We start from the raw sequence: 18,467 nt of genomic DNA on the forward strand, positions 1-18,467 counted from the left end.
GAGAGGCTGCGGGGAGAATGGAACTCTTATGCACAGCTGGTGGGAACGCAAAATGATATAACCATTCTGGAAAACGATATGGTGCTTCCTTTAAAAACTAAAATAGAAATACCATACGATCCAGCTATCCCACTCCTAGGAATATATCCTAGAGAAATAAGAGCCGTCACACGAATAGACATATGCACACCCATGTTCATTGTAGCATTGTTCACAACAGCGAAGAGATGGAAACAACCTAGATGCACATCAGGAGATGAATTGATAAACAAACTATGGTACATACAGATAATGGAATACTATGCAACGATAAAGAACAGTCATGAATCTGTGAAACATCTCACAACATGGATGAATCTGGAGGGCATTATGCTGACTGAAATAAGTCAATCACAAAAGGACAAATACTGTACAAGATGACTATTATAAAAACTCATGAAAAGGTTTACACACAAAAAGAAACAATCTTTGATGATTACAAGGGAGGGGAATGGTGGGGAGGGAAAAACACTAACTAGACAATAGATAAGTGGTAACTCTAGTGAACGCTAAGACAGTACACAACACTGAGGAAGTCAGCACAACTTGACCAAGGCAAGGTCATAAAAGCCTCACAGACACATCCAAACTCCCTGAGAGACCGAATTACAGGGCTGAGGGCTGGCGACCATGGCCTCAGGGGACATCTAGCTCAATTGGCATAACATTTATAAAGAAAATGTTCTACATCCTACTTTGGTGAGTAGTGTCTAGGGTCTTAAAAGCATGTGAGTGGCCATCTTAGATACTCTACTCGTCCCGCCCCATCTGGAGCAAGGGAGAATGAAGGAAACCAAAGACACAAGGGAAAGATTAGTCCAAAGGATTAATGGACCACAACTACCACAGCCTCCACCTGACTGAGTCCAGCACAACTAGATGATGCCCACCTACTGCCACCAACTGCTCTGACAGGGATCACAATAGAGTGTCCCGGGCAGAGCTGGGGAAAGCTGTAGAACAAAATTCTAACTCACACACACACACAAAAAGACCAGACTTACTAGTCTGATAGAGATTGGAGAACCCTGAGAGTATGGCCTCTGGATGCCCTCTTAACTCAGCACTGAAGTCACTCCTGAGGTTCACCCTTCAACCAAAGATTAGACAGGCCCATAAAACAAAACAAGACTTAATGGGATCATCAGCCCAGGGGCAAGGACGAGAAGGCAGGAGGGGCCAGGAAAGCTGGTAATGGGGAACCCACGGCCAAGAAGGGGAGAGTGTTGACACATCACAGAGTTGGCATCAATATCACAAACAATATGTGTATTAATTGCTTAATGAGGAACTAATTTGCTCTGTAATCCTTTATCTAAAGCACAATAAAAAGAAAAAAAATAGCCAGTAAATTCAACAACTTAAGAAAAAAGGACAGACCTTGAAATGCATAAACTAACAAAGCTTACTCAGGAAGAAAGAAAAAATGTGAAATTAAAAACCTCACAAAGAAAACTCCAGACCCAAAAGGCTTCACTGGTGAATTATATCCAACATTTAAGGAAGAAATAATACCAATTCTACCACACACTCTCAGAAAATAGAGGAGGAAATATTTTCCAATTCATATTTTAAGAATAGTGTCACCCTGATACCAAAACCAAAGTCATCCAAGAAGAGTACGTACCAATAACTCTCATGAACCTCTTGTCCTTAGGTGCCATTGAGTCAGTTCTGACTCCTAGCAACCCTATGGACAACTGAACGAAACTCTGCCTGGTCCGCGCCATCCTCACAATCATTGCTTTGTTTGAGCCCATTTTTGCAGCCACTGCGTCAGTCTGTCTCGTTGGGAGTTGCCATGGATTTAATTGTATCCCCCAAAAATATGTGTCAACTTGGCTAGGCCATGATTCCCAGTATTGTGTAGTTGTCCTCCGTTTTGTGATTTTATGTAATTTTCCGATGTGTTGTAAACCCTAATTTCTGTCTGTGGTTAGTGAGGCAAGATTAGGTTATGTTAAAGAGAATTAGGGTGGGATGCAACACCCTTACTCAGGTTATCTCCCTGAATAGATTTAAGGGGAGGTCTCCTGGGGTGTGACCTGTATCACCTTTTATCTTACAAGAGATAGAAGGAGAGAAAAGTGAGCAGAGAGATAGGGCTCTCATGCCACCAAGAAAAAAACACCAGAAGTAGAGCACGTACTTTGGACCCTGGGGTCCCTGTGCTGAGAAGTTCCTAGACCACGGGAAGATTAATGACAAGGACTTTCCTCCAGAACCAACAGACTGAGAAATCCTTCCCCGGGAGCTGGCGCCCTGAATTTGGACTTCTAGCCTCCCAGACTGTGAGAGAATAAATTTATGTTTGTTAAAACCATCCACTTGTGGTATTTCTGTTACAGAACCACTAGATAACCAAGACAAGGATCTTCCTCTTTTTTGCTGACCCTCTACTTTATCAAGCATGATGTCCTTCTCCAGTTACTGGTCCCTCCTGATTACATGTCCAAAGTCTCACCACCCTCCCTTCTAAGGAGCGTTCTGGCTACACTTCTCTCAAGACAGATTTTTTTGTTCTTCTGGCAGTCCATGGGATATTCAATATTCTTCACTAGCACCGTATTCAAAGGCATCAATTCCTCTTTGGTCTTCCTTATTCATTGTCCAACTTTTGCATGCATATAAGGCAATTGAAAATACCATGGCTTGGTGAGGCACACCATAGTCCTCAAACTGACATCTTTGATTTTTAGCACTTTAAAGAGGTCTTTTGCTGCAGATTTGCCCAATGCAATATGTCATTTGATTTCTTGACTGCTGCTTCCGTGGGCGTTGATTGTGGATCCAAGTAAAATGAAATCCTTGACAACTTCAATCTTTTCTCCATTTATCATGTGTTGCTTATTGGTCCAGTTGTGAGGATTTTTATTTTCTTTATGTTTTGAGGTATAATTCATACTGAAGGCTGTATAGTCTTTGATTCTCATCAGTAGGGGCTTCAAGTCCTCTTTGCTTCCAGCAATCAAGTTTACGTCATCTGCACATTGCAAGTTATTAATGATGCTTATGCTGCTGAGGCTTCTTACAGTCCTAATGCCACATTCAGCTTCTCGGATTATTTGCTCATGAACCTACACACAAAAATTCTTAACAAAATATTAGTGAGTAGATTCCACCAACATATATAAAAGATAATACATACAAGTAGGGTTGTAAGGTTGGTTTCGTGTTGGAAAATTAATGTAGTTTACAACTGTTCTTGTTGTTAGTTGCCATTGAGTTGGCTCTGACTCGTGGCAACTCCAGGTACAACAGAATGAAATGTTGCCTGGACCTCCACCATTATCATGATTGTTTGTATGCTCAAGTCCATTGTTGCAGCCACTGTGTATTTTGAGTGCCTTTCAACCTAAGGGGCTCAACTTCCAACACTGTATCAGACAGTATTTTGTTGTGATCCATGAGATTTTCATTGGCTGATTTTTGAAAGTAGTTCACCAGGCTTTTCTTTCTATCTGCCTTAGTCTGGAAGCTCTGCTGAAACCTGTCCACCTTAGGTGACCCTGTTGGTATCTGGTGACATAGCTTCCAGTACCATAGCAACACACATGCCACCACAGTATGACAAACTGATGGATGGTGGAATATACCACTAGAAGAGCTAAAATTAAAAAGATTGATAATAGCAAATTATGTCAAGAATGTGGAGTGGAGGCGGGGCCAAGATGGCAGAGTACTCAGACGCTTCCAGTGGTCCCTTTTATAACAAAGACCAGAAAAAACAGGTGAATCAGTTATATAGACTATCTAGGAGCCCTGAACATCAAAGGGAAAGTTGAGGAATCGAACTGAGCGCCAGGGGGAGGGAGAGATGGTTCAGAAGCAGTAAAGAGTCGCCAGACCTGTCCCGGCATGAACTGGCACCCCACAGGCCAGATCTGCTGGCGCAAATGCAGAGAGGCAAGCAGTGGTGTTCAGCACACATTTTCCACATCGAGAGAGACTGAGTGGCTGAGAGTTTACTCACACCTCCAGAATCAATGAAAAGAGATGCTCTCAGCAAAAGATAAGTACTTGCATCTAACCTACTGTGTGGACCAAAAAACAACCCTTTGGAAAAAATGCTTTCCCGTTTTACTGACCTCTCCCCGCTCTGCACCTGGTCCCGAGCTGGCTTCAGTGATAGCTGCTTTCCCTGGGCTGGAAGTAGGACCTGTCACATGCCCGGCCTTGGAGAAGGAACAAATGAACAAATGGGGAAAAAATAACCTGCAGGCTCCCCTGAGCTGGGAACTCAAGGCAGAAACAGCTCCTTAGCCTAGGCACAGGCATAAGCGGTCCACTGACTTTGAATGCCTTTCACTCCTGCACAGACCTGTGTGGGCCCATTTCAACAGTGTAGGCCCTCATTAGCACAGTATAATAGGGTATATACCTTAAGTCTAACTTCAACTATTTCAGTTATATGGTAGAGAGGTAGGTTCATGACGTTTGACACCACTCTGCCTGTTAAGCAAGGTCCTTACCTACCCACATCAGGGGCCTGATGACCAGTGGCTTCACCCACGCCAGCTCGCCACTCTCAACAGGGCTCCACGGATAAGTGGTACATCCCAGTCTTACAGCCAAAAGAATTGAGTGCCCATAGTCCAGCTGCAAAACCCACCCACCTAGGTGCTCTAGGGAATGGAGACATGCTTTTCTCACAGACACTCAAGGGTGGTTGTCAGTCCCCTGCCTTACTCAGTGCGTGACCCCTACTGCAGCCAGATATGTGTGCCTACACCAATCACACTTGCTCATCTAAGACTGTCGGTGAGGGCCTGCCCCACATACTTGGTGACCAACTACCTGGACTCCTGAGTGGAATCCATACAAAAAAAGTAAATGGACTCCTGGACTCATATACCTAGTAACAGCTCTAACCATCAGGTGACAGGACATTAGAACTTCAAAGGCACCAATAATCAAACCAGCTCACTTGAGCAGCCTATTTGGGCGTATTAAAACAAAACAAGAAGCTAGGACACAGTAAGCAAACATAAATATAATAACTTATTGATGGCTCAGAGACAATAGTCAATATCAAATCATATGAAGAGGCAGACCATGATGGCTTTAGCAAGCTCCCAAAAAAAGAATCAAGAAATCTTCTGGATGAAGAGAACTTCCTGGAACTACCAGAGGTAGAATACAAAGATTAATATACAGAACTCTTCAGGAGATCAGGCAAAATGCAGAACAACCAAGGAGCACACAGACATAGCATTAGAGGATCTTAAGAAGATTAGACAAGAGCATAATGACAAATCTAATATGTTGCAAGAATCCATAGAGAGACAGCAAATAGAAATTCAGAAGATTAACAATAACATTTCAGAATTAGACAACTCAGTAGAAAGTCACAGGAGCAGAATTGAGGAATTGGAAGTCAGAATTAGTGAGATTGAAGATAAAGCACTTGATACCAACATACTTGAGGAAAAATCAGGTAAAAGAATTAAAAAAAAATGAAGAAACCCTAAGAATTCTGTGGGACTCTATCAAGAGGAATAACCTATGAGTGATTGGAGTACCAGATCGGAGGGATAACAGAAAATACAGAGAGAATTATTGGAGATCTGTTGGCAGAAAACTTCCTTGATATCGTGAAAGATGAGAAGGTATCTATCCAAGAAGCTCATCGAAACCCACACAGGGTATATTCCAAAAGAAAGTCACCAAGATATATTATGATCAAACTTGCCAAAACCAAAGATAAAGGGAGAATTATAAGAGCAGCTAGGGATAAACAAAAAGTCACCTACAAAGGAGAATCCATAAGAATAAGCTCGGACTATTTGGCAGAAACCATGCAGGCAAGAAGGCAATGGGATGACATCTATAAAGTCTTGAAGGAAAAATATTGCCAGCCAAGAATTATATATCCAGAAAAACTGTCTCTCAAATATGAAGGCAAAATTAGTGCATTTCCAGATAAACAGAAGTTTAGGGAATTTGCGAAAACCAAACCAAAATGACAAGCAATACTAAAGGGAGTCATCCGGTTAGAAAATCAATAACATCAGATAATAAGACTAGAACACAGGACAGAGCAACAAGATATCAACCCAGATAGGGAAATCACAAAAACAAAACAAAGCTAAAATGCTCAAAACACGGAAACAGAGACATCATTATGTAAATGATGACAACGTTAAATGAAAAAAGAGGGACTAAGAGGTGGAGCCAAGATGGCGGAATAGACAGACGCTTCCAGCGAGCCCTCTTTACAACAAAGACCCGAAAAAACAAGTGAAACAAGTATATTTGTGGCAAGCTGGGAGCCCTGAGCTTCAAAGGCAAGTTTAGAAAACGAACTGAGGGTCAGGGGGAGGAAAAGACCATTCAGAAGTGGAGAGGAGTTACTGGACCTGAATCGCAGGGACCATCAGGCACCATTCCCAGAGCTGCAGTGGTGGGCTGGTAGTAGTATTTGGCCACAGTTTCCTCAGGGAGAAGCAGCCAGCCACACAGCTTACGCACACCTCCAGATCCTGAGAAGAATGGCGCTCTTGGCAAAAGTTAAGTACTTGCGTATATTTTAATGCACCCCCCCACCCCCAAGCCGGCTTCAGCGGCTGAATTCCCTGGGCCTGAGATAGGCACTGTTGAGCACCTACAGCCATCCTCCTGGCCTTGGGGAAGGAAAAAATTTGCAACTAGGGGAAAAGATAATTTGCTAGCTCCACTAACCAGGGGAGCTCAGGACAGAAGCGGCTCCTGTCTAGGCATAAACTGTCCATGGGGTTTGAGCACCTTTCCCTTCTGCATGGACCTGTGTGGGCCTATTTTGGGAGAATAGGCCCTCGTTGGCAGACTCCAACTGTTTCAGCTGTGTGGAGAAGAGGTGGGTGTTTGATGTTTGACAAATGGGTCCTCACCTACCCACATCAGAGCCCTAAGGACAGGTAGCTTCACTCAGGTCACCCAGCCACCCGTGACAGGGGTCCAAAGATAACTGGTACCTCCCAGTCCTTACAACCAAAAACATTGTATGCCCATGGCCTGTCTGCAGAACCCACCCACCTGCACACTCTAAGAAACAAGGACATGCTTTCCTCAGAGACACTCAGGTGTCAGTTCTTAGCCCCCTGCCTTGTTCAGAGCATGACCACCTGCTGCAATCAGATACTGGTATATATGCCAATCACCCCTACCCCTCTAAGACTGTAGGACAGAGCCTGTAACACACACTTGATATCAGCTACCTGGAAACCTGAGCTGAATTCATACAAGAAAACTGAATGGGTCCTAGATTGATATACCTGATAACAGCTCTAGCCAGCAGGGACAGGACACCAGAGCTCCAAAGGTGAAAATAATCAAGCTAGCTCACTCAAGCAACCCAAAGGGGTATACCAAAACAAAACAAAGCAAGAAGCTGCGACACAGTAAGCAAGCATAAACTAATACAATAACTTATAGAGGACTTGGAGACAACAGTCAATATCAAGTCACATAAAGAAACAGACCATGATCACCTCAACAGTCTCTCACAACAAAGAATCCAGGGATCTTCAAGAAGAAGGTGCATTCCTGGAATTACCAGAGCCAGAATACAAAAGATTAATATACAGAACCCTTCAAGACATCAGGAAGGAAATGAGGCAATACACAGAACAAGCGAAGGCACACACAGATAAAGCAATTGAAGAAATTAGATTATTCAGGAACATAATGAAAAGTTTAATAAGCTGGAAAAATCCATAGACAGACAGCAATCAGAAATTCAGAAGATTAACAATAAAATTAAAGAATTAGACAACTCAATAGAAAGTCAGAGGAGCAGATTTGAGCAAGTAAAAAAACCCACCCGCTAGAATTTCTGAACTCGAAGATAAATCACTTGGCACTAATATATTTGAAGAAAAATCAGATAAAAGAATTAAAAAAAATGAAGAAACCTTAAGAATCATGTGGGACTCTTATCAAGAGAAATGCCCTACGAGTGATTGGAGTACCAGAACAGGAAGAGATAACAGAACATACAGAGAGAATTGTTGAAGATTTGTTGGCAGAAAACTTCCCTGATACTGTGAAAGATGAGAAGATATCTATCTACGATGTTCATTGAACTCCACATAATGTAGATCTTAAAAGAAAGTCACCAAGACATATTATAATCAAACTTGCTAAAACCAAAGATAAAGAGAGAATTATAAGAGCAGCAAGGGATAAATGAAAAGTCACCTACAAAGCAGAGCCAATAAGAATAAGCTCGGACTACTTGGCAGAAACCATGCAGGCAAGAAGGCAATGGGATGACATATCTTAAAAAATTGAAGGAAAAAAATTGCTTGCCAAGAATCATATATCCAGCAAAACTGTCTCTTAAATATGAAAGTGGTATCAGGACTTTTCCAGATAAACAGAAGTTTAGGGAATTTCTAAAAGCAAACCAAAACTATAAGAAATACTAAAGGGAGTTCTTTGCTTAGAAAATAAATAATATCAGGTATCAACCCAAGACTAGAACACTGGGCAGAGCAATCAGAAGTCAACCCAGACAGGGAAATCCAAAAAAACAAAGCAAGATTATAAAGTAAATAAATAAATAAAGCTCAAAACAGGGTAACAGCAATGTTATTATATAAAAGAAGACAACATTAAAATAATAAAGAGGGACTAAGAAATGTAATCATACACCTTCCATATGGAAGAGAAGATACGGTGATACAAAGAAATAAAAGTTAGGTTTAAATTTAGAAAAATAGGGGCAAATAATGAGTTAACCAAAAAGGAAACAAACTAACCTACTCATCAAAATAAAATACAGGAAAAAAATAGAGACTCAGCAGAAACAAAATCAACAACAATAAATATGAGGAAAGGACAATATATAATCTACTCAGCACATAAAATTAAGTGGGAAAAAGAAACTGTCAACAACACACAAAAAAAGACATCAAAATGATAGCACTAAATTCATACCTATCCATAATTAACCCTGAATGTAAATGGACTAAATGCACCAATAAAGAGACAGAGAGTGGCAGAATGTATTAAAAAACATGATCCGTCTATATACTGCCTACAAGAGACACACCTTAGACTTAGAGACACAAACAAACTAAAACTCAAAGGATGGAAAGAAATATACCAAGCAAACAACAATCAAAAAACAACAGGAGTGGCAATATTAGTTTCTGACAAAATAGACTTTAAAGTTAAAGTCATCATAATGGATAAAAAAAGACACTATATAATGATTGAAGGGACAATAAGCCAAGAAGATATAACCGTATTAAATATTTATGCACCCAGTGACAGGGCTACAAGATACATAAAGCAAACTCTATCAGCATTGAAAAGTGAGATAGACAGCTCCATAATAATAGTAGGAGACTTCAACACACCACTTTCAGCGAAGGACAGGACATCCAGAAAGAAGCTCAATAAAGACACGAAGATCGAAATGCCACAATCAACCAACTTGACCTCAGAGACATATACAGAACATTCCACCCAACAGCAACCAAGTATACTTCCTTATCTAGTGCACATGGAACATTCTCTACAATAGACCACATATTAGGTCATAAAGCAAGCCTTAGCAGAATCCAAAACACTGAAATATTACAAAGCATCTTCTCTGACCATAAGGCCATAAAAGTGGAAATCAATAACAAGAAAAGCAGGGAAAAGAAGTCCAACACTTGGAAACTGAACACTACCCTGCTCAAAAAAGACTGGATTATAGAAGACATTAAGGATGGAATAAAGAAATTCAGAGAATCCAATGAGAATGAAAACACTTCCTATCAGAACCTTTGGGACACAGCAAAAGCAGTGCTAAGAGGCCAAATTATAACAATAAATGCACACATACAAAAAGAGGAAAGGGCCAAAATCAAAGAATTATCCCTACAACTTGAACAAATAGAGAGCAACAAAAGAACCCCACAGGTACCAGAAGAAAACAAATAATAAAAATTAGAGCTGAACTAAAATAAATGAAATAGAAAACAGAAAAACAATTGAAAGAATTAACAAGACCAAAAGCTAGTTTTCTGAAAAGGCCAACAAAATTGATAAACCTCTAGCCAAACTGACAAAAGAAAAACAGGAGAGGAAGCAAATAACCCGAATAAGAAATGAGATGGGCAATATTACAACAGACCCAACTGAATTTAAAAGATTCACATCAAATTACTAGGAAAAATTGTACTTTAACAAATTTGAAAACCTAGAAGAAATGGATAAATTCCTAGGAACACACTACCTACCTAAACTAACACAAATAGAGGTAGAACAACTAAATAGACCCATAACAAAAGAAGAGATTGAAAAGGTAATCAAAAAATTCCCGACAGAAAAAAGCCCTGGCCCGGACAGCTTCACCGCAGAGTTCTACCAAACTTTCAGAGAAGAGTTAACACCACTACTACTAAAGGTATTTCAGAGCATAGAGAAGGACGGAATACTACCAAACTCATTCTATGAAGCCACCATATCCCTGATAGCAAAACCAGGTAAAGACACCACAAGAAAAGAAAATTATAGACCTATATCCCTCATGAATGTAGATGCAAAAATCCTCAACAAAATTCTAGCCAATAGAATTCAACAACATATCAAAAAAATAATTCACCATGACCAAGTGGGATTCATACCAGGTATGCAGGGATGGTTCAACATTAGAAAAACAATTAATGTAATCCATCACATAAATAAAACAACAGACAAGAATCACATAATTTTATCAATTGATGCAGAAAAGGCATTTGAAAAAGTTCAACACTCATTCATGATAAAAACTCTCAGCAAAATGGGAATAAAAGGAAAATTCCTCAACATAATAAAGGGCATTTGTACAAAGCCAACAGCCAACATCACCCTAAATACAGAGAGCCTGAAAGCATTCCCACTGAGATTGGGAACCAGACAAGGATGCCCTTTATCACCACTCTTATTCCACATTGTGTTGGAGGTCCTAGCCAGAGCAATTAGGCTAGATAAAGAAATCAAGGCCATCCAGATTGGCAAGGAAGAAGTAAAAGTATCTCTATTTGCAGATGACACGATCTTATACACAGAAAACCCTAAGGAATCCTCGAGAAAACTACTGAAACTAAGAGAAGAGTTCAGCAGAGTATCGGGATACAAGAGAAAATACAAAAATCAGTTGGATTCCTCTACACCAAGAAAAAGAACACTGAAGAGGAAATCACCATATCAATGCCATTTAGAGTAGCCCCCAAGAAGATAAAATACTTAGGAATAAATCTTACCAGAGATGTAAAAGACTTATACAAAGAAAACTACAGTATACTTCTGCAAGAAACCAAAAGAGACTTACATAAGTGGAAAAACATACCTTGCTCATGGATAGGAAGACTTAACATTGTAAAAATGTCTATTCTATCAAAAGCCATCTATACATTTAATGCAGTTCCGATCCAAATCCCAACGACATTCTTTAATGAGATGGAGAAACAAATCATCAACTTCATATGGAAGGGAAAGAGACCCCGGATAAATAAGGCTTTACTGAAAAAGAATGAAGTGAGAGGGCTTACTTTACCTGATTTTAGAACCTATTATACTGCCACAGTAGTCAAAACAGCCTGGAACTGGTACAACAACAGATACATGGACCAATGGAACAGAATTGAGAATCCAGACATAAACCCATCCACATATGAGCAGTTGGTATTTGATAAAGGCCCCAAAACAGTTAAATTGGGAAAAGACAGTCTTTTTAAGAAATGGGGCTGGCATAACTGGATATCCATCTGCAATAAGATGAAACAAGACCCATGCACAAAAACGAGCTCAAAATGGATCAAAGACCTAAATCTAAAACAATAATGATCATGGAAGAAAAAATAGGGACAACGTTAGGAGCCCTAATACATGGCATTAACAGTATACAAAACATTATTAAGAATGCAGAAGAAAAACTAGATAACTGGGAGCTCCTAAAAATCAAACACCTATGTTCATCCAAAGAATTCACCAAAAGAGTAAAAAGACTACCTACAGACTTGGAAAAAGTTTTTAGCTGTGACATTTCCAATCAGCGCCTGATCTCTAAAATCTACATGATACTGCAAAAACTCAACTACAAAAAGACAGATAACCCAATTAAAAAATGGGCAAAAGATATGAATAGACAGCTCACTAAAGAAGACATTCAGGCAGCTAACAGATACATGAGGAAATGTTCATGATCATTAGCCATAAGAGAAATGCAGATCAAAACTACAATGAAATTTCATCTCACTCCAAGGCTGGCATTAATCCAAAAAACACAAAATAATAAATGTTGGAGAGGCTGTGGAGAGATTGGAACACTTATACACTGCTGGTGGAAATGTAAAATGGTTCAACCACTTTGGAAATCGATTTGGCGCTTCCTTAAAAGGTAGAAATAGAACTACCATACAACCCAGCAATCCCACTCCTCAGAATATATCCCAGAGAAATAAGAGCGTTTACAACAACAGATATATGCACACCCATGTTCATTGCAGCACTGTTTACAACAGCAAAAAGATGGAAGCAACCAAGGTGCCCATGAACGGACGAATGGATAAATAAATTATGATTCACACAGTGGAATCCTACACGTCGATAAAGAACAGTGAGGAATCTGTGAAACATTTCATAACATGGAGGAACCTGGAAGGCATTATGCTGAGTGAAATTAGTCAGTTGCAAAAGGGCAAATATTGTATAAGACCACTATTATAAGAACTCAAGAAATAATCTAAACAGAGAAGAAAACATTCTTTTGTGGTTACGAGAGGGGTGAGGGAGGGAGAGTGGGAGAGGAGCATTTACTAATTAGATAGTAGATAAGAACTACTTTAGGTGAAGGGAAAGACAACAGACAATACAGGGGAGGTCAGCACAACTGGATTAAACCAAAAGCAAAGAAGTCTCTGGAATAAACTGAATGCTTCGAAGGTCAGTGTAGCAGGGGCAGGGGTTTGGGGACCATGGTTTCAGGGGACATCTAAGTCAATTGGCATAATAAAATCTATTAAGAAAACATCCTGTATCCCACTTTGAAGAGTGGCGTCTGGGGTTTAAACACTAGCAAGCACCCATCTAAGATGCATCAATTGGTCTCAACCCACCTGGATCAAAGGAGAATGAAGAACACCAAGGACACAAGGTAATTACAAGGCCAAGAGACAGAAAGAGCCACATGAACCAGAGACTACATCACCCTGAGACCAGAAGAACTAGATGGTGCTCGGCTACAACCGATGACTGCCCTGACAGGGAACAGAACAGAGAACCCCTGAGGGAGCAGGAGAGCTGTGGGATGCAGACCCCAAATTCTCATAAGACCAGACTTAATGGTCTGACTGAGACTAGAAGGACCCCGGTGGTCCTGGCCCCCAGAACTTCTGTTGGCCCAGGACAGGAACCATTCCTGAAGCCAACTCTTCAGACATGATTGAACTGGAGAATGGGTTGGAGAGGGATGCTGGTGAGGAGTGAGCTTCTTGGATCAGGTGGACACTTGAGACTATGTTGGCATCTCCTGCCTGGAGGGGAGATGAGAGGGTAGAGGGGATTAGATGCTGGTGAAATGGACACGAAAAGAGAGTTGAGGGAGAGAGCAGGCTGTCTCATTAGGGGGAGAGTAGTTGGGAGTATGTAGCAAGGTTATATAAGTTTTTGTGTGAGAGACTGACTTGATTTGTAAACTTTCACTTGAAGCACAATAAAAATTATTTAAAAAAAAAAAAGAGGGAGTAAAAAATGTAGTGATAGATCTTTCATGTGGAGAGGAGGTCAAGGCAATATAAAGAAATAAAAGTTTGGTTTAAACTTAGAAAAATAGGGGTAGATATTAAGGTAACCAGAAAGGAAACTAACAATCCTACACATCAAAATAAAAAACAAGAAAAACGTAGAGTCAGCAAATATAAAATCAACAACAATGAAAAAGAGGAAAAGACAATGTATAAACTACTCAGCACAAAAAATTAAGTCAGAAAAAGAAACTGTCAACAACACAAAAAAAAGACATCAAAATGACAGCAGTAAACCCATATCTATCAAAAATTACGCTGAATCTAAGTGGACTATCCAAAACCCAGTGCCGTCTAAATGCACTTATAAAGAGACAGAGTGGCAGAATGGACAGAAAACGCAATCCGTCTAAATGCTGCCTACAAGAGACACACCTTCGACTTAAAGACATAAACAAAAACTCAAAGGATGGAAAAAAATATATATCAAGGAAATAACAATCAAAAAAGAGCAGGAGTGGCAATATTAATTTCTGACAAAATAGACTTTAAGGATGTGGAGTTACTGGAACTCACATGTTGCTGACAGAAATGCAAAATAGTATAACACTTGTGAAAATAGTTTGGCAATTTTTTGTATTTAAACATACATGTACCAGCAGTTTCACTCCTAAGTATTAACCTAAAAAATACTCAGTGCCGTTGAGTCAATAAGAGGCAAGAAAACATGTCTTCACAAAGATTTGTACACAAATGTTCATAGCAAATTTACTTAAAATGGTCAAAAACTGGAAACAACCCCAATGTCTGTTAATAGGTGAATGAATAACAATTTTCATATAGTCACACAATCAAAAACCAGTCAGCATTAAAACAGAACTACTAAGACATACAACAACATGGCTGAATCTCAAAATATTATGCTAAGTAAATAAAAAAAAAAAAGTAAATAAGCCAGATGCAAAAGAGTACATTTTCTATGATTCCATTTTAATGAAATTGTAGAAAAGGCAAAGCTAACCTGTATGGACAGAAGCAGATCAGTGTTGGGCAGGGGCTGGGAGTTGAGGCATTAACTGCAGAGAAGCAGAGGGAGGTTTGTGGGGTACTGGAAATGTTTTGTATCATGATTGTGATGGTGAGTACATGAGTGCAAACGTTTGCTAAAACGCACTGAACTATACACTTAAAAGGGAATACCTTATTACATGTAAATTAGACCTCAAAGAAGTTGAATATGAAAAAAATTTTTTTTCGTTAAGGTCAACAGTTACAGTCTGCAGTGTTTATCCAGCCTTTCCTTCCTAAAATCCAGGCTGCATTGCCTCCTACATCTGTAATCTCATTGGTTTCCTTTGTTAGCTTCTTCTTCTAGTCACACTCCCTAAGTGTAATTACTTCCCTGTAATCCAGCCTTGTTTTCTAAGAGCTCGCCTACCTTCACAGCTTACATTTTCACTGCTGAGAGCTCTCAGACTTTCTGTCTTTAACTCTGACATCCCTCCAGAAACCAGCATCTGGAATTTTCCACCAGTAAACTCCTCACCTCTTGAATTGACTTCACATTATGTTAGGCACCCAAACGCATAATCTCAGAGTCATCCCTGCTTCCTCTTCCTTTCCTGATTGAGCTTTCCCCCACCTCTGTCACGTTAATTCCCAAGACCATTTGGTTCTCTTTCAAAATGCTCCTTGTATGTTCTCTTTAAGTTTCCATTACTTTCCATTACCAAATATCCAGACTGCTGTAGCAGCCATATAACAGATCCCTCTGTCTCATCCGTAATGTTTCTCTCCTTGCTGCGTAGCACTGCTAGGTAATTCTCCTGTAACATCACTTTCCTTGTCTAATTCTTCGGCTTAAAATTTCCTCAGCATACCTACCTTTCTCCTCAGCATGCCTACCTTTCTCCTCTTGCTTTCAACCAAAAAACCAAATCCACTGCTGTCGAGTCGATTCCAACTCATAGCGACCCTATAGGACAGAGTAGAACTGCCCCAGAGAGTTTCCAAGGAGCACCTGGTGGATTCAAACTGCCAACCTTTTGGATAGCAGCTGTAGCACTTAACCACTATGCCACCAGGGTTTCCTCCTCTTGCTTAAAAAAAAATGGAATGCTAGAATTTTCCTTCTCTACGCTTAAAAAAAAAAATTTTTTTTTTTTTTTTAAGCGTAGAGAAGGAAAATTCTAGCATTCCATTAGAAATGCAGTTTGGCCCCAACCTACCTTTCCCTTAATTTTCTGTATGTAATTCTCAATACCCTTTAAAATAATCAGCTCACTACTTCTATGCTTTTGCTGATGACATGTCCTCAACCTTGAATGCCCTTCCCTGTCTACCTATCCAAATTCTACCTGTTTTTCAAAGTCAAATCTTCTTCCCCAGTTGAGAGTGACCCCTATGGATTTGGAGCCAGCTGGCACTTATTATTTCCTGCCTGACATTACATTTATTTTATTCATCAAACATTTGTTTGAGAAGCATGTTTAAGAGCTTGAGGAAATTCACTTCTCTGTGATTCACTTTTTCAAAAGAAGCATAATTTAAAAAATATCTCGTATGTTGTTGTCAGAAATAAATGAGATTATACTTTTAAGTCCTCAGTGCAGTACCTGGCATATACCCATTGCTGTCGATTTGATTCCAACTCATAGCGATCATATAGAATGGAGTAGAACTGCCCCCTAGGGTTTCCAGGGAGCACCTGGTGGATTTGAACTACGGACATTTTGGTTAGCAGCTGAACTTTTAACCACTACACAAACCAGGGTTTCCTACCTAGCGTATAAAAAAAGCCAAACCCATTGCCGTGGGGTCGCTTCCGACTCATAGCGACCCTATAGGACAGAGTAGAACTGCCCCATAGACTTTCCAAGGAGTGCCTGGTGGATTCAAACTGTCAACCCTTATGGTTAGCACCTGTAGCACTTAACCACTACATCACCAGGTTTTCCAACCTGGTGTACAAAAAAAACAGTCATCCTCAAATATGGCTATATGTATGTGTAAAAATGGCTTGAGGGCAGTGCCTGACTTCCTTTTACTTCACAAAGGGAAAGGAGAATCAAGATCAATGGTCCAAGGCTGATTCCCATGAAGCGCAGGTCAGAAGACATACGTCCTCTCTCTGCCAGCTTTACTAATTCTGACACCAACCGCCCCTCCCACAGCACTCTCTACTAGGTTCAATAATTCATTGCTATGGCCACAGAGAACTCACAAACCACACTCACAATTATGGGGTTTATTAGGGAAGTAATAGTTACAAGTCAGGCTCAAGAGCCCTCAGGTTACAGTTCTTCCATCAGAAGAGCCTCTCCCCAGCCGTGCTTGCAGGCATGCCTCTCCCTGGCCCTCAGTCTCTGCCCAAAGGCACTCAGCTTTCTCTCTCCATGGACCAGGAAGCCCACCACACCATCTCCTGCTGCTGGGCCTCTGCTGCTAGTCTCCCCTTCCTTGTTGGTAGTGGGCCCCTCTGCTCTGCAGTTGGCTCCCTTTTAAGGCAACACTGACCAATCCCCATTGGTATGCCACAATTACCCTATCACACAATCACCTAGGTAGGAGTTACAAAACCATGGCGAGAAAAGCCACACACAAAAGTAATTAATCCACTGCAATACGATTTTTATTATTTCTGAATCCTGACATAAGATGATAGAATCCCTGTCCTTTAGGAGCTTAATGTTATCTAACACTATATTAATCTTCTCATCTAGCTTCTTGAGATTCTGGTTTTAGCAAGTAACTTTTACAGTAGGTATCTGTTTGACATTATAATGACTTGGGCTGCACTGGGAGCCATCAGGACAGAAACTATGCTGTCAGTTTAGCTTGTAGTCCTTAAATTATTCAAAAACATAAACAAGTCGGCCAAAGCACTGGTCCTTCATGAAATATTTAGGGAAAATATTTCTTACACTTTTAAAAATGAATTGTATTTTTTCTGCAATAACATTTTAATATCCAGTGTAATATAGGGTTTTTTTTTTCATTAAAATTTAATCTATTTAGGACCAGCACCTGGAGCAGAAGGTACGCTATCCATTCTAGATGAATTTCTTGAAGAATCCTCCAAACTGCAGTCTGACTCACAAGAACAATCTCAGGATCCAAATTCTAGCCAAAAACTGCCCAACGTATTTCTGAAGGAGATACCAGTAAAGAAAGGTAATTAGGAGTGAAGGTTTCCTCTTAAAAGGGGCCATGTTGTAGACAAGTGAGACTAAGTTGAAACTCTTAGGATTACCAAAGACTCAATCTGACTTGTTAGAAGTCGTCACATTGCATACCTGTTGCTGTCGAGTCGATTCCGACTCATAGCGATCCTACAGAACAGAGTAGAACTGCCCCATAGAGTTTCCAAGGAGCGCCTGGTGGATTTGAAGGGCCAACCTTCTGGTTGACAGTTGTAGCACTTAACCACTACGCCACCAGGGTTTCCTCCGTATTGCCTAGGTGCCTCCATATTAGCCTAGGCTCTGTAATTCAGACTCAGTAATGGAACTCATTCTTTTTTTATTGTGCATCAGGTGTAAGCTTACAGAGCAAATTAGATTCCCATTCAATAGTCTGTACATAAAGTGTTTCATGGCCTTGGCTTCATTCTCCGTAATGTGTCAGCACTCTCCCCATTTCTGCCCTGGGTTCCCCATTTCCTTTTTACCTAATTTTCTACCTCCTTCCTGCCTTCGCATCTTTGCTTTTGGACAAATATTGCTCTCT

General features: G+C 40.3%; 1 protein-coding gene across 7 annotated transcripts in view; it reads left to right on the forward strand.

Moving 5' to 3' along the window:
* The window catches only part of CFAP70 (cilia and flagella associated protein 70), a 149,140-nt gene that overhangs the window by 117,797 nt on the left and 12,876 nt on the right, over positions 1–18,467 (forward strand). For 6 of the 7 annotated variants that reach the window (XM_049854878.1, XM_049854877.1, XM_049854880.1 and 3 more), the window contains one exon: positions 17,757–17,912. The exons of the other annotated variant lie outside the window; for it this stretch is intronic. In XM_049854878.1, the coding sequence (XP_049710835.1) occupies positions 17,757–17,912 (156 nt within the window). The remainder of the gene's footprint in view (positions 1–17,756; positions 17,913–18,467) is intronic. 7 annotated transcript variants of the gene reach the window in all.

The sequence above is a fragment of the Elephas maximus genome, chromosome 16 (genome assembly GCF_024166365.1).
Source record: "Elephas maximus indicus isolate mEleMax1 chromosome 16, mEleMax1 primary haplotype, whole genome shotgun sequence".
NCBI classification, from domain to species: Eukaryota; Metazoa; Chordata; class Mammalia; order Proboscidea; family Elephantidae; genus Elephas; species Elephas maximus.